At 36.9% G+C, this 27045-nt stretch overlaps 1 protein-coding gene across 3 annotated transcripts in view; it reads left to right on the top strand.

Annotated features, from left to right (window-relative positions):
* The window catches only part of FOXN3 (forkhead box N3), a 166710-nt gene that overhangs the window by 113828 nt on the left and 25837 nt on the right, over positions 1 to 27045 (top strand). Inside the window, exons 5-6 of one of the 3 annotated variants that reach the window (XM_063290211.1) lie at positions 16544 to 16606; positions 24463 to 24571. In XM_063290211.1, coding sequence (XP_063146281.1) covers positions 16544 to 16606; positions 24463 to 24571 — 172 coding nt within the window. Of the gene's footprint in view, positions 1 to 16543; positions 16610 to 24462; positions 24572 to 27045 lie in introns of all 3 variants that reach the window. The other 2 variants (XM_063290210.1, XM_063290212.1) reach the window with 2 other exon arrangements.

Here is a 27045-nt window from a genome sequence, read left to right as displayed (position 1 = left end):
GATGTAGCAGTTCAACAATAATTTAGGTTGGGCTAAAGAGTGCGACTTGCCCAAAGTTATCTGGTTGGCTTCTGCTGGACTAGAAACAGGGAGGCCATAAATTCTAGTCCTCTGTTGGCAGCCAACCAGATGACTTTGGGCAAGTTGCACTCTTTAGTCCAACCTGCCTCACACAGTATACCAGCAGAATCCCCAACCTGATTCGTTCACCTGCCTTCAGGCAGACATGGTCCATGTATTTTCATAGAGACTTGTATCCCAGTTCACAGCACCTACCATACAGGGGAATACGAACGTTTTCCTTCTGAAGGAATTGTTTATCAGGATTGCCTGTGATGCTTATTGAATACCAAACTTCCAGTGTTTTGCCCTGTGCTAAAAACTGGCAACCTGCCTTTAGTATTGGAGCCTCTCCAAATCTGTTGGAAGAGTTGGCTATCATTTGCTAACGCTTTTATTCACGTTTCAGATTTTGAATTGTTTTACTCAAGGAGTTGTTTAAATTTCAAAATTAAGGTCTTTAAAGGTTCAATAATAGAAAAAAATATCAGTCACTCTGCCACAATATTCAGTGCCATTTGTTATTGCATTCTGGATGACACATAGCAGGGCAGATACATGCTGCAGTGATTTTCACAGTTGGGTGGAAATGAAGTGGTCTGGAAGTAGCAACTTCTCTCTGTTGTGCTATATTTAGATATGCAATGCACTCCTGTGGCAATTAAAAAAATGAATACAGTTACCCAAAATAGAATCATTCTCAGCCTTGAAATGTGTGTTTGAGTCATTATTTTTAAACCTAAACTGTAATTTTCAGTACCTCTTAAGGGATTTAATATTTATCCGTGTTTCCATATTCATTTAAAGTTTTCAGTGAAGCTTTGAATATTCTAATCAAAATAAACTCCCAACATAGTAAAACAACAAACCAAAATTGCCTGGTGTTTGTTAATTTGAAGTTCATGAGCTGAAACTAGTACACAGCTGTGCAAGTCCTGTTACATTTTAACTAATGCTGTAACATGTTGGGAATGGTCACTTTTTTAAAGTATTCTTCTCTGCCTCCTGAATGGCAGTCCATGTGTATGTAACTGTGCTGAATGGGAGAAAGAACATGCATATATTATGCAGGGACCCCTGCCTAGGAATAATTCAGTTTAGGAGGTGCTTCCCATCCTTGCTGAAAGGACATCTTAGGTGGAAATGCCATGGACTCCACTGTGGTATTTTATATGTAAATGAAGAAATTATTCTAGAGCTTGAAATTTTCTAGCACAGGGTCAGCGTTTCTGCCACATCACCTGTTTGGCCCAGGAACAAATGTATAGTTAGGTATCATTAGACCCTATGCCAACAGATGACCTTCCCAGCAGTTTCATGTAGGTGTTAAAAAGGAGTGGAGAGCAGTGAGACCTGTGAGGCACCACCCACACTACGCACTTAGCCCCCTTTCCATCTACCTGCCTCCCTCCCTCCCTCTCACCTCCCACTCTCACCAGAGACAGGGTAACCTCAGGAAGTGACTGATTACAATGCCATGATAAAATAAAAAGGTTGTGTCCAGAGATCTACATTTTCTGGGCCAATCTCTTAATTTTTTTACATGTAATTTTTATTAAGAATTTTAATTACACTAATAAAAACTAATTCAAATTAAACTTAGAGAAAGAGAAGAGAGTAGAAAGAAGAATAAAAAGTTCATCCCATATCCCACCCCTTACCTATAAGCAAATCCATAAAGCATCAACTTTTCAATCCTGGTCTCAGCAAAAAGTCTATAAAGGGTTGCCAGAACATTGCAAAAAAAAAAAAAAAAAGTCTTATTTTAATCCTGATCAGATAAACCAACTTTATATTCCTTCCATTTACTTCTAGCAGTCTTAATCTTTAATTCAATCAAATATTGTCACAGGATTTGATTTCTCTTCAATTCTTTATCCCATCACACAGATTTCTTCAAGGTTTTAACAAGCCTCTTTTGTAGATCCAATAAGAAAACATTTTCCAGGTCAACCTCTTGGTTTATCATCTGTATTTCCCTTTTAATTTTTAAAATTTCAGCCAGTTTCTTTTGTATATCCAGTAAAGTATCCTTTTCCAAATTATTCTCTTAGCCTATCATTTGTAGTTCCACATTCTGTACTTTATCTTGTCAGATAAAATTTGTTCCACATCTGACATTCCTTCATTAACATCTTTTAGACATAGTCTATCCATAGAAGGAGACATCATTACTGTCAGTGTTAATATTGTAGTTACTATCCATTCTTCAAAGATCTCCTTTTATATTTCCAATATTATAATGTGTTGTATCATTTTGTAAATTCCAGTATTAACTGGCATCAGGCTTGTATTTTTTTTTCTTCTTAAAATTTTAGTCTTTAGTCTCCTCTAGTGTCCAGTTTCTAAAATCATCACTTATCTTTTGTTATGACTTGCAGTTGCCAGGATAACCAAAATAAGTCTGTTTCCCATGAGGTTGTTTATTTTTTATAGTTAATTCCAAAATCTGATAGTAAAAGTCAATATTCCAAATTTATTTGGACCTTTATTTCATTTATAACTTTCTTAGATCAAAATCTTATTTAGCCTTTTGCTGTTTATTTCAAGTTCTTTAAGTTCTTAAGCCTGTATTTTTTCTTTTGTTCAGAGTGGACGATAAATTCACCTGATGAAGACTTTTCAAACTTGTTGTTCCGAAGGTGTCTGATAGCTTTAGAATAGTTAATAGGCAATTTCCAAAAGTGATTAGAAAGTGAGGGTTGTGACCTTAGTGTCCTTTAAAGGGCTTCACCGCGATTGCAAGCAATATGACTGATCCCATCATCTCCCAACACTCAAACCCATGGAAAACCACTGTCCTACAGTCTTCTCATGGGGATCAGCCATCTGGAGCACATGTAGGCAATCTCTCCTCTTCTCCTTATCCAGAGAGGGACTGGTCTACTCACCTGTTCCTTGGTCTTTGTGTGGTCATTGTCTTCAGTTTGCCATACCTCCCCCAGAAGTCCTGAGCCAAATTCTTTTAATATAAACGCCAATGTCAGATTCCAAAAAGGCAGGATAAAGAAATGGGTAGACTGCTACAAAAACTCGATTTAATTAATTTCAGAATTACCATGTACTTAATAATTTTTCCTTTCTGTCATGCTGAAAATTTTAGTTTGGTAAAACCTTTCAAAAGGGCTCTGGATGGTACAGTTGAGAATTTTGCTGGAAGGTGTGAGACATCATCTTGTACCTCCTATTATGTCATGAGGCGATCTGAAATACGCACTGGGACAGGCATCCACTGGACTGACCAAAGTTACCTTGGCGACTTGGATTTCGCTGACGATATCGCCTTGCTCGAGGAAGATGAGCTGAAACTACAACATGTCACGACTGTCTTGGATGAGGCAAATAAATTTGGCCCTGTAGACCCTTCTGTAAGCAACTCAGTGACACCTTCACACATCTGGCACGTTTAGAGAGCTTATCTTAAATATGCCAACAGATAGCCTTGAAAGACACTGATTTCACAGCAGTGGGAAGCAAAACTGTCAGCAAGTCTGAGATACATTAATTACAATATACTGTTGCTATTTGTATTTTTATTAACTATTTTTAATTCTCTATAAGATGCCCAAGGTCATTGGCAAATTGATGGCTTTAGAAATTGAAATATAAATATATAAGTAATCCAGTCAATTTGCCTATGTAGTGAAAATACAGCATGTGCTTTGTAAATTGGATTAATATTTGATTATTATGCAGCTAAAGAAAACAAACCTCAGTATCTGTGACTCTCCAACCCTTTCTCTCAACTTCTGAATACAAGGGGAACTAATCAAATACACCTGCATATAAGCGCCCATTTCTCAGTTTTTGCTATGTTCTCTCTCTCTCCTGGGTCCATGCTACGTGGCATATCGGGCAGCTCTTTTGGTCTTGGTCAAGTGTTTCGGCCTCCTTCCATGTGACATGCAATGCCTTCAGGTCTTGTGTCATTGTTCTTTGCCATGTTATTCGAGGGCATCCTCACTGTCATTTAAGTGTCAGGAGGAGTCCAACTCATTGCCACTTTAGGGATCTGGTTGTTCTCCATGTGGAAGATGTGACCAGCTAGTTGAAATCTTCTACGTGCGACGAAGTTAATGAAGTTTACATGAGCTACTCCTTCAGAGCACCTCCTTGTTAGTGATATGATCAAAATATCGGATCTTTAGAATTCGGCGGAGGCATCTCTGTTGGAAGACGTCAAGCCTCTTGTTAATATTCGCTGATGCCTTCCAAGTCTCGCTGGCATAAATAGCTGTCGGGATCACAATAGAAGTGAACAGATGGAGCTTAAGCTTCAGCGATATGGATGGCAAGGACCAGAACTTATTCATCCTCTGAAAAACAGCTATCGCCTTCCCAATGCGGCACTTAAATGTCCACCTCTGCATCTCCATTCTGGGTGATCACACTACCCAGACAGGTGAACCTCTCCACTTCCTCTAACTGCTGCAGTCTGAGTACAATTCCCTGTACTGGGGCCGTGGAGCCTACATGCATGATCTTCGATTTCTCGGCACTTACCCTGAGGCCAAATTTATTTGCCTCATCCAAGACAGTCGTGACATGTTGTAGTTTCAGCTCATCTTCCTCGAGCAAGGCGATATCGTCAGCGAAATCCAAGTCGCCAAGGTAACTTTGGTCAGTCCAGTGGATGCCTGTCCCAGTGCGTATTTCAGATCGCCTCATGACATAATTGAGGGCCACAAGGAAGAGGAGTGGGGACAAGATACAACCTTGTCTGACCCCGGTGGTAATCTCGAAAAAGAGATTTTTGCTACATTAACACATGGATATTGTTGGGGCTAGGTGGCAAGCAGACATTTATAACATGCGTGGCATATAAAGTTTTACTTGATTTTTCATACTTCAGGGAAACTATTGGGGAGGGCAGTGTTCTTATGAACAAGATTTATAGATTTAATAATAAGACGTTTAGTTGTCATAAAGTTGAGCTGAAGCAATGTGTCAGGGCATGGACTGTCCTTAATTTCTCCTTATTGATAATTTCACATACATAGCCATAGTACTATTCACTTCTGGGGTAAACAGTTTTATGCAGAACACAGAAAAAAAAGTAAGCAGTATACCAAAGAATTTAAATGCATGGGATAGTGGGGAGGAGAGGGAAAAGATCTAATTGACAATCTAATTAATACTACTCACTATACCTCTCTATATCTTTCTGTCTATGCAAATTAATCTTGCTTTCATCACATTTGTATACTGCTTTATACACTGCTTTTTGCAAACTTCTCACTCTTCTCTTTTTGAGAATTTCAACTCCATCCACCATGACTTTCTGTCTTTCCCTTCCTCTCAAGCCATTCATTCTTTCTTTGTATATTTGCTTTACAATTCATCCTCATTCATTTTCTCTATATGACCAAATCACTCCAAGTACTTCTTTCAGACTGGTCACTCATTTCTCTGTTCAATCCACATTCACTGAGCACCTGTTCATTCTGATCTCTTTGTTCTACCATACCCACTTATTAAACGCCCCAGTCCTGGTTCCTGAAAACTACTTTTAACCAAACATCTTACATTATGCATGCTAGGATCTGTAATCTAGAAACCACCTTGCAAGGCACTGAAAGTACTAGTGTCTCCCAATGGTTTTTTCGATAAGGTTTTTGGGGAAGAGATATATTTGCTAGTCAGAGCTCTCTATTCCATGAGAAATAGGATCATAGCAGGCTCTTTCAAATTCTGGTTAAGCTGGGATTTTTCTCCAGCTTCAGCAAGCTGAAGTATAGAAAAACAGAAAAAAACAGAACATTAAAAGAAGAACTGCTATTCTTCCTCACTGTCACTGTGTCCAGCTGGCAGGAGGCCATCAAGACTTAACTGCCTAGAGAGGGATAATCACAAGGCTATCTATTTTGAAAGTAGCCTTCTGATGTTAGCCTCTCTGAATAACCCAATTCCTTTGCAACTAGCTATTATAAGAATGGTGTAACTTTAAAATTTGGTGATAGAGTTGCCTTGATTTTCTTTTTCCTCCTTAACCTTTTTTTCCTTCTGTGTCACAGCTCTTTAGAGTATAAACTTGGGGTCAGGTTGATTTTGATTAGGTGCCATCAAGTTGTTGCTGACTCTTAGTGACCACATAGATAGATTTTCAACATGATGATCTGTCCCTAGCCTGGTCTTTCAGGTCTTCCAATGGTGCATTCATTGCCACAGTAACTGAGTCCATTCACCCTGCTGCTGGTCATCCCCTTTTTCTCTTTTCTTTCACTGTTCCTAGCATTAGAGCCTTCTCCAGAGAGCTAAATCTTCACATAATGTGTCCAAAGTAGAGTAATTTGAGCCTGGTCATTTGTGCCTCGAGTAAGAATTCTGGGTTGATTCATTCAATGATCTATTTGCATGTTTTCTTGGCAGTCCATGGTATTCTCAGGAATTTTGAACACCAAAATTCAACACTGTCAATACTCTTCCTATTCTGCTTCTTCAACATCCATCTTTCGCTTCCATAGAGTATCACAGGGAATACCATGGCTTGCACAATTCCAAACTTTGTAGGTATAGACGCATCATGGCATTTGAATATATTCTCCAAGGCTTTTATGGCTGCTCTACCAAGTGCTGGTCTGCGGCATATTTCTTGACTGCTTCTTTCTTTACTATTGATGGTTGATGTCCATTTTTAATATTGTTTAAGCTACTCTGAAAACCTATCAGAAGGGAAGGCAGGTCATAAATGCTTTAAATGAGCTAATAAATGCATTTAATGAGTGATTGGAGAATCATTCTTCAAATTTATTTGAAACAACTTAATGTGTTTTGTTAATTGCTTCTCAGCAAGTGTGTATGTGAGGGGGAGGGTTCCCTTTCCAGGATAACAAGCACTAAAAATAAGAATTATTTTGATTATACAAAAAACCAAATAAACCAATAACCAGCCAAGCCACAGGCAGTTAATGAGATTTTAAAAAATGAGATGACATCTAAGATAAATGCAATGTTGGAGGGACAGTCTCATTCCCATTACATCTACCCGTCGCACCTTATCATGCAGAGAGGGCATGTTACGGACCCCGTCTGTAAGAGAATTCCATCTAGCGGGGTCCACGAAGCGGGCCTTTTCTGCAGTGGCTCCTGCCCTCTGAAACATTCTTCCCCCAGAGATAAGATAGATTCCAGCTCTTGTGGCCTTCTGAAAACAACTAAAAACCTGGTTCTGCCACCTCTCTTGGAGCGGGAGTGGGAGTAATCATCCCTGGAGATGGTTAGCACCCTTAAATGGCCTCTTAGGTACACGTGATATTCCAACTAGTATCGTCATCTGGATTTTATATTGTATTTATCTTCAATATTTATATTTGTATTTATATTTATTACAGTATTTTAATGTTTTTATCCTTGTTGTAAACCGCCCAGAGTTCCCCTTTGGGGGGAGATGGGTGGTGGCAAAATTTATTTATTTATATATATATATATATATATATATATATATATATATATATATATATATATAAATGTATGTATCTATGTATGTATGTTTTGAGAACCTCTTGGTTCTGCATCCTGTTCAACCTGTTGGTGAAATTACAGCCCACAGTTCCTGTTATCTCCCATGCCCAACTGTGTGTTGCCATGCCTTTTATTTGAATCACACAGCAACAGTATTTGTTTTCTCTAAGCTTGCTTTATAAACCATAACATTTTACCTGGTGACACTAGACACAATTGGCAAGGCCAGTTTGAACCTGGCTTCATTCTGTGGTCATTAGGAATAGAAGAAGTCTTTAAGGAAGACTTCTATCCTTACTGAATGGTCCAGCATTTTCTGCTGATTTTTTTTTCAATTTGATTTTCTAACCTCAGATTTGTGAGGCAAAAATATTTGATGGAAATGGGGTTGAGAGGCATCTTGTCTGCACCTGAGCATTCCTGTACTACTGGGATGGGCAATTTTCACTTAACATTTTTTTGGGTCAGCCTGGCTAAAGTTTTTTTTACTTTCTTCATCTTTTGATCTTAAGCTTTATGCTGTATTTTCCACTTACTTGCCATCTATTGAAATTTGGTTATGCAGTTAGAGGAAGACAGCAGTCCACAAAAAAGTACTAAGGCCATTCATGACATATAGTCATTGCCTTCATGATAAATTACTTGATAAATTGCTTGGGGTATAACTGTCCAGCAATACTGGAAGTGATTTAACATAAAGTGATTTAACATAAAATTACCTGAAGAAGCAGCTGTGTTAAGACTTTTCAGTAGCAGGCTGTATATATAATACAGCTTCCCACATGGTTCTCAGTACTATCACCATCAATTGTTTCCTACATTTTTAACATAACGTTGTTAAATATACCAGAAGGAGTTGGGGAATTGATAACAGAAATTTCTTTCTGTCGTTGTATTTAGAAAGAGTAGTCAGACTACAAGACACATTTCTGAAATATACCATATGAGAAAAAGAATAAAGGCAGGCACCAGGCAGCGTGTTGGTCTCCAAGTCTGTTCAGTGCCTCCAATTACTTCACCCAACTTTTTTTTTTTGATGCCTTCAAGTCAGTCTTGACTTCTGATGACTGCCGGAGAAACCTATATTGATAACATTTTCAGAAATGGTTTGCCTCCTTCCTAGGGCTGAGAGTGACTGACCCAAAGTCACCAAGCTTGGTTCGTGCCTAAGGCAAGACTAGAATTCACAGTCTCCCGGTTCTAAACCAGTACCTTCCTGACTTAAAACTTGTTTAATGCTGGTTTCCTATTTGGTTTTTAAAAAAAAGTATTTTGGTAATGTATCAGTGATGTTTTACTAATTAATGCAAACTAAAGTCAAGCTTTGGATGTACTATCTTTTCATACACCCAGTACAAAGCCAGCTGCTAACATTTGTTGGGCTCGTTAAAATTATTCTGATGAATTGAAAGAATGCCCGGGAAAACGTGTAATGTCCCTGATGGTCTGATCTGAGCATCTTGCTGATCCAAAGTATCAGCTAACAGGTTGCTTTTGTATGAAAATTTTTAAAAAAAATTTCTTTAAGTTGTTTGGAGTTAATATTCTAGAGTTATTTTTTACACTAGATTTTTCTACCCCCTACTGGACACACAGAAAAGCAGGTCAGTTGTATTTTCTAGAATGGCAGTTGTCTTCTTCTATTAGATAAAGTAATTTCAAATGTTTGCGATTTTTTCTAGAGCCTTAAAGGAGTCACTGGAATAGTGGAGTATTCCCTTGTGCAGATGTCCTCTCAATGCATTTTATTTGTCTCTAGAGAATGATTGTTAAAGATTAGCATTCATAAAAGGTAGAATTAGAGAGTAACATTAATATTCTGTTTTTGTTATGTTACATAATAAATTTTATTAAAAGGGATTGGTAATAAACAAATATGATTTCCTAGGTGTCTATTTGTTATTTATATTACCAAAATCGTATATGAATTTAAAAAATGTAAACTACATTTTAATCCACTGTTTTTCTTCCTGCCTAAAAAGGATATTTATCAGATTTAGAAATTTCTTTTATTATTTATTATGTGCATGTGCATGCATGTGTAATTTGTGTGTTTTTCTATTCTACATCTTTACTTAAATCCACAGAGAAATTACTGACATTTCTTCCTAACAGTGTAAATTCTGGAGATGTCCATGTGGGAAATTAAGAACTGCACTAGAGAACTGCAGAAGAAGAAAGCTTTCTAATCTGGCTTTATAAAAATCCTTATGAAAAATTTACTAGCTCTGGTGAACAATCTACTCCTAGTATTGAAACCAATGCAGTTCAAGCAACCTAGAAACAAATTTATTGTATCTCTAAGATGTATTGGATTGCCACTATCTAAAAGGTTTCCGTGTAAGTTTTTAAAATCCCTTCTTTTGCATATAGAAGGTTTGAATTGGCATGATAGCCATTGATGTTTCAGGACAATATATTTATTAGATGTTACCAATTTTTTTCTTGGCTCAAATAATTTTTGGAGAGGGCTAAGGTATGTGTAACAAGGAATTATGGGAAAAGTCTATCTCAACCTTCATTTTATTGTTGCAAGGGTACCCTTTGTTAACTTTATGAGATTATTGTTTGCTAATCTGCTTCAGAGGATTAAAAAACAATTACTCCAGCCCGTTCAACATTATTTTTTGTGGAGAATACTCAGCCCTCTAAAAATGTGCATATGCATAAGTCCATAGCTCTTATCCTCAGGCTTCAGTAGCTAAGCAGCCATGCAAAAGAAAGAGTTTGAAGTGCTCAATTTAGAAATGGGTTTTAATCTCCACCAGTACCTATAAGATTCTGTATTTCACCCTACTGGTATTTATTGAAGAGGGAGTCAGTTTACTGTTTCACAGGATTAAAAACTGAAGTGTCCTCTGGCCTGCCTTATTGTACAGAAAGGTAATGGGAAATGTTGTAACTTTTTTAAAAAGTTGTGTTATATTAACATCATTTACTAACAGTTCAGTGCTTTCTGGCTCAATCTCAAGAAGGATTTTTTTTAAAGAGCACAACATTGTAAGTTATAATTATTCACCTACATTTGATACTCATAATTAGAGAAGGGAGTGATCAGACTTCCTTTATGCATTTGCTGCATTATCATACAGGTGGTCCTCAATTAATGACCACTTGTTTAATGACCGTTCAAACTTATGAGAGTGCTGAACAAGTGGTAGTTACAGCTGGACCTTGTACTTAACCACTGTCGCAGAGTCCCATGGTCATGTGATTGCGATTTGTGACCTTCCCTGCCGGCTTCCCACAAGCAAAGTCAATGGGGAAGCTGGTAGGAAGTCAGAAGCCGCAATCACACGAGGTCCTCACTTAACGACCCACATTGTCCTCATTTAATGATGGCAGCTGGAACTGCCATTTGACTTATGACTGTGTCACTTAACGACAGAGGTTCTGGTCCCAATTATCATTGTTCAACAAGGACTAGTTGTCTAAACTTAACATAAGCAATATTTTTATTGCCTGAAAATATTGCCTAAAACCTAAGAAAAGTTCACCATCACCACTACCTCTGACAACCACAGAGTTGTGGCAGTGATGTGATGTTACAGGCTAGGACCAAAACATTTTATCTATCAGTGTTTATGTGTCTATGTCATTTGGGTTGCATTTGGTTTCACAATTCAGGGAATTACGTAAGCCCAGAACCAAGTTGCTGGGAGTCGGGCAGCATATAAATTTAATATATCTTCTTCATCATCATCATCAATTATTTCAACCGGATGAAATAAAAATAAAAATCGTGGCAGTTTAATACATTAAACACTACACTCCCATTCTTATTATAATCTTCATAATAATCATAACTATTCCTTCTGGATTACAGAGAAAGGTGACTTAATTAACACCCCTGAGTGAATTTATGCAGAGATAAGATTTGAACCAGGGACTTCCTGCTCAGTCCCTGAGCAATTATATTATTGATTTTGAAATACTTGGCAAGTGTTTTTAATTCAGTCATTTTCAGGAGCGAGAGCCAGTTTGGTCTAGTGCACAGTTCCTCAACCTTGGCAACTCTAAGCTGTGTGGACTTCAACTCCCAGAATTCCCAAGCCAGCTTTGCTTTGCTGGCTGGGGAATTCTGGAAGTTGAAGTCCGCACAGCTTAGAGTTGCCAAGGTTGAGGAACCCTGGTCTAGTGGTTAAGGTTCTGGGCTAGAAACCAGGAGTCTGTGAGTTCTAGTCTCGCCTTAGGCATGAAAGCCGGCTGGGTGACCTTGGGCCAGGTACTTTCTCTCAGCCCAACTCGGTGCAATGTAGACTAGCCTCCTTGTGGTGCACCCCGGGCAACATGACTTGTCACGGCTAAATAGTCTACAGATCTGGCTGCTGGACCTCACAAGGATTTCCCAGCAAGAAAAAGCAGCATGAACACTGAACTGCTATGCCATATGATTAAAAAAAAAAAATTCAGGAGCCTTTTAATTATATCCTAGATGTTCTGAAGATGTTTCCTATAGCCATGCACAAGAATTGCATTTGAACACTTCTTGTTCTCTTAAATGAATCTTTCAAGAGGACTCTGTCCTATATTCAGTTAGTTGTTTTTTTTTTACTTCAAATTCCAAGCATCTCAGTTTCCAGTCTTCCAGCAATTCCTGTCCCCCATTGTACCTTAGAGTTTCTTCTCTTACCCAAAAGGGAGAAAAAAAGTATATCAGAAAGGGGGACTAGGCAACAGAAAGAACACTTGTCATTTTCAGCCAGAGTTCATGGAACAAAGATTCTGTTGGCAGATGGCATCTGGCTCTCCCTGCAAGACATGATGGGTTTGGTGGGAAGAGGGAATTAATAAATTTGTTTGCAGCCAGAGATTTGGGTGGTAAATCTCATAATCTCTAAATTCAGCAGCCACTTCAAGTTCTAGCCATCCATTCATTAGTAGGGGGTTAGGTTGAGTTGGGTTGGATTGGATTTTTCCATTCTTGAAAGTCCTAATTTCAAATAATCTTTACAAGGCAAGGCCCAGCAAGGTTGGATGAATTGACTTGTACTGTGAAAATAGTCACTTGTTTCAATATATATGTCCTTATGGGGACAGCTCATTAGAGTCCTTGAGCTATATGCCCCTTCATTGCTCTCTTCCTCTAAGGAATCTCAGACAACTTTTAGCTGTCCTGTCCTGAAGAAATTTGCTGGCCAAGAGCTTGACTTCTGTCACACCTCTTTTCAGACTATTGTTTAGATATATATTTCTGGGTTGTCCAATTCTATGCCTCTATATGCACCATCTGCCTCTTCTTTGGTCTGAAAATTTGTACTAATTTCTTTTCTTTTTAGCCTTATACTTCTCCATTTTTGCTTGTTTTACTTGTATGTGACTGCTGGCCACAGTAAAGGTTTGATTTGATTGGAAGGTCAAGGCAGTTTCCCCAGCTGTTAACTTGCAAGGTGATTAGCAGGAATCATTATGTTTGCTTGTTTGCATCTTTTGGGAAGCTTCACACTCCAGACTTCGTAGTTTCAAGGTATTTGGGGAATCCTAATAAGAATTAAAGCAATAAACCACAACCAACAGCAGTGGCTATTTCCACAGAAGTCTTAATTAGACCTTCCTGAACCTGGTACCTTTCAGGAATTCTGAGATTTCTAGCTTACTGGGTGCCTCATATATATGCGAGGTAAGATATTCCTTTTTCTAGCTCATTGAAGGGGTAGTAGAAGATCTTTATATAAGAGATGGTCTCTTAGATATTGAAACAATTGAAACAATGAAACATTTTTTCTCTCTTTACCAAAATACGACGTGATGCAGTATTCAGCCATTATTTTAGTAATAAACTAGATCCCATTATATATTAAAAGGATAGAAATAGGAAAAAATTAAAGAAAAAACATTTATATTTCTCTTATTACACACTTATTTCAGTATACCTCTGCTACAATTTATACAGTCTGATGCTTTGTAAATATTTAATTCCCCAAACCTACTGTTTCTATCGAACTAGTGGTAATCTCTCTTTTTGTAATCATGTTCTGATTATTTCATTCAGCTGACATTTCAGATAGTTAAGGGACTAGTTGTGGTAGTTTTAGATTCACGGAAAACTTCATGTTGCAAAAGCAGAAAGCTGAAGAACAAAGCCATTTGCTACAGTTAGTATTAGATTTTACAATGTCATAATTCAATAATGTCATAATTACATACTAAATATAATTCAGCATTAATTCTTACATGATACAAAAAACTTTCCTCAATTTTTGTTTTGTTTTGTTTTTAATGAGACCTATGTATTGTTTGATGATGAAATTTTATGAAAGCCATTCTAGAAACATTAACACTGGCTCATTTGGACCTGGGAGTTACTTTCCAAGAAAGGGTTAATATCTTATAAATTTGGTATCTTCCCAGCACACTAACTTGTTTAAATGCTTCTCATATAAGTCATCTATCTAGTTGGTATTGTGCTATAGGTCATAGAACCATTTTTTCCTCTTGGAAGCAATGCAACTAAAAAGAATACTGCTTTATGTTGCAGTGGGTATCTTTTGTACTTGTATCTTGTACATTTTAAGTTTTTCTTCCTTAAAGGATTGGTTTTGCAATAATATCCACTAATAATTCTGCATATAATTGAATATGTACTTGGCTATTTGATTAAGTTATTTGGAAAAAATATCTAGTATCAAGCTGTTTGGAAAATATTACACATATTACTTCATTTATATTTATCAAACTTCCTAATTTCAGTCAGTGATTCAGTAAAAATAGTTTGAATTCCAATTCTGTCTTGGAAACAAATAAAGATCTTCAATTACCACCATGCAGAAAGTTTGCACTTCCTGGGGAGATCTTGAACAATTCCATATCAACCTGCTCCAGATGGGTACGCTCCAGGTTTGTTGGGACTATATCTTTCAGTGAGCAGTAACATGTTTGACTGGAGATTGCTCTTTTTATATTGATAAATATATTCAGAAGCATGTGACTTTACAATCAGAGCTGTATAGCTGAAGTTATAGATATAGATATATAGACATACATATACATACAAACAGATAGAGATAAATAATAAATAAGTAAAATATTTTCACCTAGTAGTGTTCCTATTCAGGGCTGCAGCCAGCAAACAACCATGCCTTATGTTGGAATACTTTGAGCAAATAAACTCTTCCTCCTTTTCTCCCGCTAAGTTTTCTGTGAAGTATTTCCATCTAGAACAATTTGTTTGTGAAGTTCTGTTAGCCTCAGGGAATTCCCCAAGCACATCAATACGTTCCTTCTTGTTTCTCAATAGCCTGGCTCAATTTCTGTTAGCATGAGGCATGAGTTTACTATTTAAAAAGGCATAATCTATAAATGAGGGTAACATGATCATCAGAGAAATGCATCTATAAAAGGTAAGGTGGTATCTCTATGAGATAGAGAGGAAAGTAACCATTACAACCTCTTACACTGTACTTACGAGCAGATTGCAGGGTTTTATACTTTATTACATTATTGCCCTTGAAATTGAACTGCATTTATAACATATATGAAGTATGTATTTTTAACAGTAAAATCTAATTTTCCAACACAATATCCAAAATAAAGTGCCAAGAAGCTATTAACAGCAAATTGAATTTTGTGGTATGTAATTTAGTATAAGTAGTGACAAGTATTTTTCTCCTTCTCTCCCCCCACCTCAAGAAAGAAAGGAAAGAAAGAAACCCATTAGTCATTCAGTTTAGCGGCACAGAGGCAGCAGTCAGCAAGGGTGTGCATTCTGTGTCTGCTTCAATTGCACACTTCATTTATTTGAACATGGCATAGGCGGCTTTCTCTGTCATGCAGCATCACTACACTATTAGCAAGTTTCGCCCCAGGGCAGCTGGGACGCTTTGCCGGGGCAGATGTTCTTTTCAGCTTATTCACTGGCCGTTCTTGGTTGTTTACTGTTGTCATGACAACCTCTGTTTCCATAGCAGCCATGTGGCCTCCTCTCAGAGACTAAGGAATATAGTTATAAAAGAATCATATTTTGCTCTGTGTCTCTTACTTACCATCTGTCAACTAACTGCATGTGATGGATTCAGAAACTGATTAAGGATAATGGCAGGCCCTCAGTGATCATTTATTAAAAGTAAAAGTGGGCTTTATGCAGAAGTCTTTGTTGCCTTCAAGGGGGGCTCTGTTTTTTTATATATATATTTTGGAGCTCCCTACACTGATGCAGGTTTTTCCTTTTTTTAACCCTTGTTGACACAGGAGGAAAAAGTCTGAGAATTTGTATGTCAAGAAGTAAGGCCTCCTTCAAGTCAAGATCAACTTCCGGGGTATCCAGACACACATCAGTGCAGTTTTTGACAATAGTAGCCTGCATATAATTATTTAAACTATTGGGCTCATATTCCACCTTTGTCACTCAGTAGATTCCCTAATAATTATGGCTTGATAAGATAGCAGTCAATTTAGCCTTTGTGCACTAATGAATTGCTGTACAGCATAGTGCAGCTCTTTTAACTTGCATCCAGGCAAAAGGTAGGGCGGTTGGAGATGTTAATGATGCCCACAGACTTTCTGACACAATTAGTTGAATTAATATGGTACGGTATATATGGCTTACAAACCTTAATATGTATATTCATACATAATACCAAAACCAAATCATTTCATGGCTTAGCATAGTGTGTGAAGCAGACCAGTGTTATTGGAGAGAGGAATCAAAGTAGATCCCAACTGTCAAAAAAAAAAAACCTTACCTGCATATCTGAGAGGATTAAGACACATAGCAGAGAGTCCCTGCTATGTGTCCTAATTTAAAGTAAAAAAACCATTGGCTTTAAGGTACGATAAGACTGTGAATGTGGAAGCAGTAAAGCATGGCCATCTCTCTGCAAGAATGGAAAGAAACTGCAGCACAGGCTCATTGATAAGCAGTATTGTGACAGTATGCCCGTTTCTTTCGTATGTAGGTATTTTATCAGTTTCTTTGATTGATTTAATCTTATTTTACTAGAGAGATTCAGTTCATTCTGTCAAGTCATGGGGATGGGAGTTGGCCCATTTGTAAAGTAATGTATTTATTGGTTGATTTTTCCAGATCCTGACATTGATGCTGCCACTGCCATGATGCTTTTGAATACTCCCCCTGAGATACAAGCAGGTTGTGAGTAGATACTTTATAGCCTATAGCATCATAGATACATAAGCCTAACTCTCTCTTTCACTAGTACACAGCCTATCAGGTTTAAAAATAAAAATAGATGGAGACATCAGATTTCTCAGCTAGATCCTTACTAACTCTTTTACATAGTATTATTCTGGGTAGATGTTCAGGTAGATAACATTCTATGAATACTGAGTAGCCACAGTTGTATATATCTCATTCACAGAAATAACTGAATCTATTAGATATATGCAACTGTAATTCATATAATAATAGCATGATATTATAGCATACTGTTCTTCTATAGGGCAGATAAGATTATTTCTAGAGCCAACAAAAATGCTTTGATTTTGGTTTGAACTTATTTGTGGGGGTGTCCGTACAAGCATCAGGTGTTTTTAGGGATCAAAATTTGAAGCAGAAAAAAGTAAAATTATATCTAGTCTTAAGCTGTTACATTTGCATTGTTAAGTCTGTTTTAAAAAAATAGGTGGATTTATCATGAGAGAGAAACAGACTTTTTTTTTAAAAAGTGAAGCTGTGGTTTCCTAAGCCAGTGATTCACTCTCTTATTGGAAAGCATTTTATATATAGGTTTTTTATCAGATTAGAAATTCATATTTACCCATTTTTAACAATTGGTACCTATTCTCACAATATAGAGCCAGTTTGGTGAAGGGTTAAAGGCCCTGCCTTAATCACAGAAACCAGCTGGCCGGCTTGGGCCACTCCCTCCCTCTGAGCCCATGGAAGAAGGCAATGGCAAACCACTTTCAAAAATACTGCCTAGAAAACGGAATGGATTTTTCCATGTAGCTGCCAGGAATCAAGTCTGACTTGAAGACCAAAAAACAAACAAAAAAGCAAAACCTCAAAATACATTTTCTTCTACATTTAATCAGATCCAACTGTCTCTCGGTCCATGTGAAAAAACTAATACATGAACTAGACTCAGGAGTGATTTCTGTGATTGTGATGATTTAAAAAAAATAACTTTGGAAAAAAGTGGCTTGTAAAATTAGAGGGGGGAAGGAAACTGTGTGTGTGTGTGTGTGTGTGTGTGTGTGGTTAGGTTCTTAATGGTTCATTATCTGCCACAGTGCTTCATAGTAGTTTTGTGGGCAATTATGATGTGGCCACCAGCACACTTAAAAGATATTCTACTAATGTTTGCCCGTCTTGATGACCTGGCCTACAGTTCCTCTCACAGTAATAAACTGGAGGGGTCATCCACTGACATGGGAGCAAGACACTTATATAATAGGTGGCCAACTGAAACCTGGTCCAGTACTTTCCACTGACAATATTCCTCACTTTGATTTTTTAGCTGTGTTCTTGTGTCTTTCATTAACTTTACTGGAGGCTCCCAAATAATAATTATTAACTATCAAGGACTGTCATAATTGGGTAGAGTGAATTTGTAATGTGTGCTTTAACAAATGGGCTGGTGTGCAGGTTGATTCTCTCTTTTCTAAAACATCATTTGAGGCTTCATTTACCAAGTAACTAAGCCTAAGGGAAAATGGCAGGGATCCAGTGGAATCCAAGTAGAAGGCAGTTTGTTCAATCTGCAAGGCCTAATATGCGCTGATTCCCCTTTTCCTTTTATTGGGCCAGACTTTATTGTGAGATGTACGTGCAGCAGTCCAAACACAAGAGTTTTGCAGAAGTTGCCCACTTCTATTTTTTGTTTAATTTGATAGCAAGACCAGTAAATCTGTAAAACAGGAAGCTTTTAAAAAAGGCAATTCAGTTCACTTTTACTTTACTTTTTAACATTAGCTATCAGAATTATTTAACATGAATATAGCATTCTCTGTTATTAATCTAATGGCTAATAACTAACAAAATATAAAAAATGAAGTGTGACATCATTAAAAAGGCTTAATTTTACTCAATGAACTCTTCTTTTCTGATGACAAGGCATCAAGAGAAAAGCCTCTGATGCAAATCTTAACATTTGGGCAGATACCATTCATATATTTGAGTACCAAATCACTGGTGCTTTTGTGCCTAAAGTCAGTATAAAGTAAGGGAAAAGGATATGCCAGTGTTTTCACTCTGATATTCTTTAAAGTGAAGATACACAATATTTTCTCTACTGGACTTTTGGCTTACCCATTGGTAATTTTTGCAAGGGCAGGTACAAGAATGCATATATATTTGCTTCAATATATTCTTGTGTGATAATATTCAGATTAAGGTTTATATTAAAGTGAATTGTCTGACCTGATTTTTTTTTTAGTAAACATTAAATTATTGCTTAGTACAGATCACTGTCCCTTTTCTAAACAAGGGATACAGAAGGTAAAGGTAAAAGAAGGATCTCTTGCAACCATCACGGTTAATTTTGTGGTGGGACTTCCGGTGAGTTGGATAGTGCAGAATCAAAGTGGAATACTTAAGCCTGCAAAGCAAGGCTATACCTTTTGTATCCTGACCATCCTTTCCAAATGTGGGACCAAGTTTGAAGTATTTTTCCCAAGCAAGCATTAAACTTGGGGGGGAGAGGGGGGAGCACAGTTGCAGCAAATCTGTTGTAAATAAGTTATAATTCATAAAGCTCTGATACCAGAGAAAAGTTATAATGGGCAGATCTTTACATTATATGTTGTGTTCTCAGATTTGATATCATTGGTGCGTGCAGAAGAACACAAGTAACTAAGGCAGGATCCTGCTCCCGTAGACCCACAATTGTAAGGGTGGATGGGAAAGACAGCAGAGGTAGCAGGGAGGAAATGGAACTGACTGCCAAGGAATGAAAAGAAACGAGGATAAGCAAATGCAAATAGAGATGGAGTTCCTGTGTAAGCATTCACATACGTATCAGGCTTTAGCTTCAGAGCAACTGCCATGAAATGGATAAAGTAACTTAAAATGTGTGAGAGAGCTGCTACTACTGGGGGTGCTAAAAGTGTTTGCTACACAGATGTGTTGCTTTGTCTCTGTGGATGATGGTCCTAATTTTCAATGAAACTACTGTCTCCATAGAAACAGGCTGTCTATGCTACTTGCTATTTAATCCACTGTGGGGAGCTACTGTTTCATGTTTTGAGATATGCCCAGTATTAAATGGTATGCAAACCCTGCTAAAATACAAAACACATTTTTGTTTGTTTATTTTAAAGTTAACCTTATACGTGCAGTATTAAGGGCAAGACAGTATTGCAAGCATTTATAAATTCAGATCTGATATCCTCATTTGCAAACAAATACGAAATGTAGACACATGGTATAGATATTCAGACATGTTGCCGATGCAAAGTTTCTTTGAAATGCAGACCACATTTCAAATTAAAAAACAGTGGAATTTGAATTTGAGGAAGAAGTATGTTTGTAAAGAGACTTAATAACAAAAACCAAATTAAGGATTTTGGTATGGGAGTCAGTCTACAACTAGGGACAATTATGTCTTAAAAGAAAAATTCCAAGTTCAGACAGTTCAGATCTAGGACATAAATTTAACTATTAAGTTTTTATCTCTTATTTCATTGGCATATAAACTGAGTAGCAAAGGACAATCTTTGGCTAAAGAAGACATAACATTCCTATTAATTTAACCTTCTTAACTCCAGTCGAATATTATTAACAAATTGAGAGTAGGCAATAATGAGTTTCCATTTCATAGAGTGAGGGCCATAAACCATGCAAATGGGAAGTTACATTTGCACCTGAAAAAAAAAATAGTTCCAGTTATTCCATACAATTCAGCAGCCTTCCTGTTGTCTGCATCAGTTTGACTAACATAAAACCAGAGCCCCAGAAGTTTACTCTTCATTATGGAACAACGAACATGGAATATTTTGAATAGATTGATCAAGACTTCTGTTTATCTGTCTGTCCCCCATATTATATGATACTATATTACACTGTATCCTTGCAGTGTAACACTTCTACTAGTAAAAGCCCTGAAACATAGGTGTATTTGTACAATAGAATTGTTTTTGCAACTTTTTGCTGAAAATGATAATGATTTCACATTATAGGTGAAATCACAATAGTAACTAGGAGATTATTGTGATGGTTAATTAGATGTTGTGACCAATTTTTACAGAAAATGTTGTGTGGCTTATTTTTCCATGGAAATTTTTCCACCAAATTAGGGTAGTTTGTATTTGAAAAACGTATGGCACAGACTCAAATGTATCCTGTGCAAATTATCATTTTCTAAGTATTCCTTTTCCTAGAAATTTCCAAATTCAAAATTTTCTGGAAAAGCCATAACAGTTTGCAGGGTTCATGGGACTCCCACGGATACATCTTCCCCGCAACAAGGCTTAATAAAGCAGATGGGTGTATCTATTTATTTTTGTTATGAAATACTGGAAAAAAGCATGGATGGGGGTTGATACAGATTGGCAGCATCTGTATGTCCTGCTCTCCATTTGGCTAAGACTGACATTTATTAATGGACATTGTATATTGTGCCTTGTGCCTTGTAAAGTGGCTGAAGGGATTAGACTTTGATGAAAAGCTTGGCATCTATGAAAACAGAACAGCACTTTTTCTTTCACATACCCTGTAACAATTTGCATTTGCTTTTAAATTAAGCATTACTTCAAATGGGATTTTTAGTGAATATGTTGGTAGAGTGACTGTCTTTTGATGTTGTATCTGTTGTAATATTTTAGTTATTCGTTATTCTAGTAGTAGTATGGATGGTTTAGTTTTTGAAACATACCGTATAAGATGCATTGAAGGCAAATGCGAATTCTATTGCCTGGCACAGTTGTATGAAACACACATACTTAGTTTAGCTAAATTTATCTTCCTTTTTCTTTTCCTAGCATTTGTATTTACTGGTGAGTTCCTATTGTTGATTAAATAAAATCTCTTTCAGGATTTATCTCAGGATATTTATCTTGGATATTTCATTATGCAGAAATAATAGCCACACGCAAGAAATTACAGATTTCTATATTCCTTGAAAATTGATTTTCATATTTTATTCTTTAAAGCTTCCTTCTCTCACCTGCTATATTGCAGACATTTTTTCACAGTTCCATTCCATGTGACTACCGAAGGGCTCCATTGTCCATATTTCTCCCTTGTTAATACTTTCTAACTTGTACATACTTTCGTATCCAGCATTTCTGTTCAAATGACTATTACTTTATTCACTAGATGAGTAGTATTAATCTCGATAACTTTTAGATAAAAATGATAAGTTCACATGAAAGGCTGTTTTGTGTTGCTGCTGCTCCATCTGCGTGGATGGGTGGCTTATAGCCTAATCTATGAAAAAAAGTCTGCCCCATGTGAGAATATCTTATTGTTTCAGAAGATATTGGTGCTATAAAATAGGATATATATAAATGCGATACAAGGCATATTATATATTTGAGTGGGGCTAGATAGGGAGGAGTTTTTTTGAGGTAGTCTTTTAACTGTGATGTTGATATCTTCCAGGTTGCACTACAACTTCTGTGTTTCTCATTTCAAAATATAGCAAAAGAATGCCCTCCATTTTAGCAGTCATGGTCAGAGGGAACTCTGAGCTCAAAAAGGGGGCCTGGCAATTGCTGCTTGCTACCCTTGACAAAATGCACTGCTTATCACCCTATTTAGAAAGGAGGTAAAGTATGGTGAGCCAATACTTGAGCCTTTACCCCTGCTGTCTTGCTTTTATGTGTTAAGTGGCAATTGGGATTAATGCTCTTTGGAAAAAGGGAAAACTCATTCTAGAGTCCTCCATACTTATATAATTGCTGTTGATATAATACATTTCACTTTTAAAAAATAGTGTTGTGTGATCTTCTGTTCATTGTCTGTAAACTTTCTAAATCTGTTCATCCTGGATAGATTCCCTAGACATGTATCTTTTCTAGTATATCATAATTGTCTTTTGTTTTAAATTCCTAGGCATTATGAAATCAAATTAAAGTGGTTATGCAACAAGAAATGAGGCAGGCTTAACTGTTCTCCCAACTTACAAATAAATACAAATAAAACTAAACTAAAATGCCAAGAAAAATAACTGGGTTCATGGACACTAAAGTTACACATAGAGTATGTGGTGTTGTTAAGCTTATGGACATAGTAAAGGCAGGAAATTTAACATAAAATTTAAATAACTAATTAGATTTATAATTACATTTGCTGTGGATGAGTGAGTGAGTTTGTAAAATCTTTAGCACTTTTTTCTTAATTGGAGATACTGGATTAAGAAGAATCCTTACTGTAGCAGGAAGCATTTCTAATCACCAACATGATAGATTTTTGTCAACCCATCCTACTATTTATGTGGGCATATAGAGTGAAAGAGTGAGCTGTTTCTTAAGGTTCTGGGGCCCTTCAGAACAAGGGTCAGCATATGTTGGGTGTGCCATTTGAATGTGCACATTTACCCTTTTGTTAGTGAAATGCCATTATTGGATAGAATATTAGCAGCTGCAGTCCTGACGTAGGAGATTCCTGCTAGACCTTCCTCCTAGGAATATCCTTCATATAGTAGTTAACATACAGTATGTAGAATCTTACAAAATAATAACTCTGCTGGCTAAGATCAAAGATCTATCTAGTTTCACATTATATTTCCCCAGTGGCCATTCAAATGCTTATCAAAAGCCTGCAAGTAGGGCATGAGGGCAGTAGGGCCATCCTGCACATGCATACCAGCAACTGGTATTTAGAGGTAGACTTTTTGCTGAGCAGCATGCTATGGATCTGTGTGCTTCCCACACTTTTGAAAGTTGTTATCTAAATATTAGGACAAGCTTTTTTAATGGATGCAACAATGGAAAAAGCATTTCTACTTTTGTAGCATTGTACTTAAACAGGTTTTATTTCACTTTGACTAGATCAAATTATTTTTATACTTTACATAAACTTTACTGTATTAACTGGAGTAAAAAATCATTTGCATCATAGCAATGTATTACACATTTAAAAGATTAAAATTTCAAAAATTTTAGTACAATTGGCATTTTAAAATTCAAGAAACTGCATGGTCTATTCCTGCTAGTAGAAGAAGAGAATGCTGATTTCTCCTTCCTTTTGTGTCCTTTGAAAAAGTTGCTCCAGAGATTGCAGAATTTACTGGAATTGCATAAATGGTGATCCTTAAAACTAGAGCAAGCACAAAGGGACAACTATGTATCCTGGAATTTATAGCTCCTTTAGTATCTTTCCTGTCATGAAAGGTTGAATCTGAATCCATCCCTATTTCAGGAGACTTCAAAACATGCCTATAAGATAGACCAGTGTTTCTCAACCTTGGCAACTTTAAGATCTGTGGACTTCAATTCCCAGATTGGCTGGGAATTCTGGGAGTTGAAGTCCACACAAGTTGCCAAGAAGTTGAGAAACACTGAGATAGACCATTTGAAGAAAGAAGATTGCTGCTAAGAGAATATATACTGGACCTGAATGAATTTGCAAAATCCAGCTTAGGAACCAGATTACTGTTGTTTTTAAACTAGTTTAGTAATATCAGTTCTGGCTGGTGATTTCTTTCTGAGATGTCAGGCAGGGGTCTTCCCCTTTTCTGCAAAAATTACTTCTTTGAGATAGATCATATCTCAAACTTTAACCATGGAATGTATGTTTTTATTCCACTGTATCATGGCTTCTACCAAAAGAGTCTTATCTTAGACCACTTGGTAAGTATGTTGCTGAAATGAGATTTGGACCAAGAACATTTCTACCGGTGCTCTAAGTCAACATTTTTCAGTAACCTTTCACAATGTTTGTGGCTATACTTTGTGCACAATATATATAATCTGAATTTGTATCTGCCCCCTTATATGAAGTTAGAAAACTGGTGACTCTTTTTAATGTAAAGCTTGATAGTCAACAAACTATTCAGTTTTAAGTTTTAATTGTACTTTGTTTTCCTTTCCATTTATCCTCAGTTCCACCTGGAGTGATACAAAATGGAGCTCGCATTCTGAGTAGAGGAATTTTCCCAGGAGTTAGACCACTGCCAATAAACCCTATTGGAAACATGGCTGCAGCAGTAAGGTAAGGATGCTGAAGTGCAAGATCAGTGGAACTGCACTCAGCTGTGCATTGCTGCTGAGCACTCAGTTGGATCTCCACTGTAATTTCTATTAACCCCAGGTTTATGCCCTCTGTGGTAGCCAAGAAAACAAGAATCTTCAGATGAAAACTCTAAAAGGACTCTAATGTGTTTAAAATTGATTTAGTAAATTTGGAGACATATAAACATGACTTACACCCTTCAACTTATTTTCAACTGAGACCATGAGAGGACATTTCTCTGTGACTTTAAACACCTGACATATGAATCAACATTCAGATTCATACACAATATTTACCTACTAATGAACAAATTCATTCAACCTGTCCATATTTGTAATAGCATGTATAAGATGCTACCCGACCATTAGTAATTACAACTTTGGCAAAAGGTTAAATGGAAGTCTGCATTTTAATTTTTTAAAAGTTTTATTGGATTATCACTCCTGTCTTACGTTTGATTCCTATTTGCCTATTTCATCATTTTAGTACCAGCAGTGAAATGTTCTAATGAAGAATATAGCCATGCCATGATCCATGTGATTACAAAATTATTTATGTACAAATGACTTCTTTGGTTGCAGCACATGAGTAATGCAGGTTTTATTTTTTAGCTAATATTGAAATTATCCCAGAATATACTGTATGTGTTTTTAATGCATTGCATTTTGCAGTTGTAACCTGCTTAAGCAATTTATAGTCTGTTCCTTCTGCACACAGTAATTGAATGAATGAATTGCATGGTTAGCCAGTTTTTATACAAGCTCTGTTGGCTGCTGGCCCTTGAGCCAATTAGTAAGCTATCTTGTGCAATCATTTTACTTTTGGGTGTCCAAATCAAGGTACAATAGAATGAGAATTGTTTTGATAATGTGCATTGTTCAAAAGTACTAAAACCACAAGAAAGGCATCACTTGACATGAATAACGCTTAGACATTGGAAATTATGCCATTATGTTCCTGTTGTCTTTTAAGCTTAACTACATAAATAGATCTTTTGTTACAGACTAATCTGTAAATGGAAGTACACTATTTTTAGTGTGTGAATCATCATCATCTGGCACTAAAGCTACCCAATGGAACATGGTACTTTGATAGTAGCTCTTAGTTTTATTCATGCTTCTTTTTATCATTTGTCACCAACATTTTCTTTCTCTTTTTTTCTTTAGTTTCTTTTTAGAAAGACAAACTAATTCCTTAACTGGAAAATCAATGCTAAGAATGACTTCAAAGCAGGGTTGGCATCCTGCAGCCCCAAGACTTTATGACACCCCTTTATGACAAACCCTAAAATAAGCACCTCGTGGTTACAGAATCTTCCCCAATCCTGAACCAATCACATATATAATGTTTTCCCTCCCAATCTGCAGCTCTTAGCCCCACCCTCCCAAATATCAATATAACAGTCCATCACAACCCAAAAGTTGTCCATCCTGCTTTAAAGCAAAGTTGGGCAACCTGCACCTGAAGAGTCACATGGAGCCCTCAGCCTACTTAGAACATAAAGTTGGAAGGGACAGTTTAGTTTATTGAGTCAAATTCCCTGCTCAGTGGAGGTATCAAAGCATTCTTGAAAGATGGCTGCCTAGCCTATGCTTGACCATATGCAGTTAAAGGGGAGCCAACCACCTGTAAAGGAAATTAGAGATGACCTTGGAGAAGGTATGAAAGAACTGTTAAGGAGTGACTTACAGAAGAGATTGCACAGTACAGAGATATAAGAATCTCAAAATAACCCCACCTTGATTTTGTTTATTATAAAATGGGAGAGAGAGAAACAGACATGCTTTCAAGTTTCTGTTACCATAACCTACAACAACAAAAAGTTGCATTCCTGGAATCCCTGCAGTGTTAATTTTTTGACTGGCCTACCTCAGAAGGCTGAGTTCAGCTCTATGTATAGTTTGTTCCCCTATCAAAGAGCTCTTATTGTTAGGATTTTTTTGAAAAAAAAATCAGCTGGAATCTGCTTTCCTGTAACTTAAATCCATTAATTTGTGTCTGTTCTATAGAACGAGAGAGAACAGATCTCGCCCTTCTTCTGTGTGACTTCATTTATTTGAAGAGTGCTATTGTATCTCCCCTCAGTCTTCCTATTCAAGGTTAACCATCCACTGCTTCTTAAATTGTCTTCAAAGGACTTAGTTTCTAGTCCCCTGATCATCCTCGTTGCACTTTTCTGAACCTGTTCAAATTTCTCTAATTCGTTCCTAAAGCGTGGGGACAGAACTGGATATAGTACATATATATAGGGTCTATCCGAAGCAGAATAAAATGCAATTTCCATTTAATGTGATTTGGAAATGATACTTCTGTCAATATTTATGTATATACTGCCTTTCTGCTTGAAAAGAACAATCAGGCTTAGTCTCATACATATTGGAGCTCATAAGGAAGAAACTAAAAGACAAGGAAGGAGGAGAAAATTAAGGAGCAAAACTGAATGCACAGAAAGT

Source organism: Candoia aspera, chromosome 1, assembly GCF_035149785.1.
Source record: "Candoia aspera isolate rCanAsp1 chromosome 1, rCanAsp1.hap2, whole genome shotgun sequence".
NCBI classification, from domain to species: Eukaryota; Metazoa; Chordata; class Lepidosauria; order Squamata; family Boidae; genus Candoia; species Candoia aspera.
Note: the sequence above shows the minus strand (reverse complement) of the source record. Positions and strands in the feature narration are given on the sequence as shown.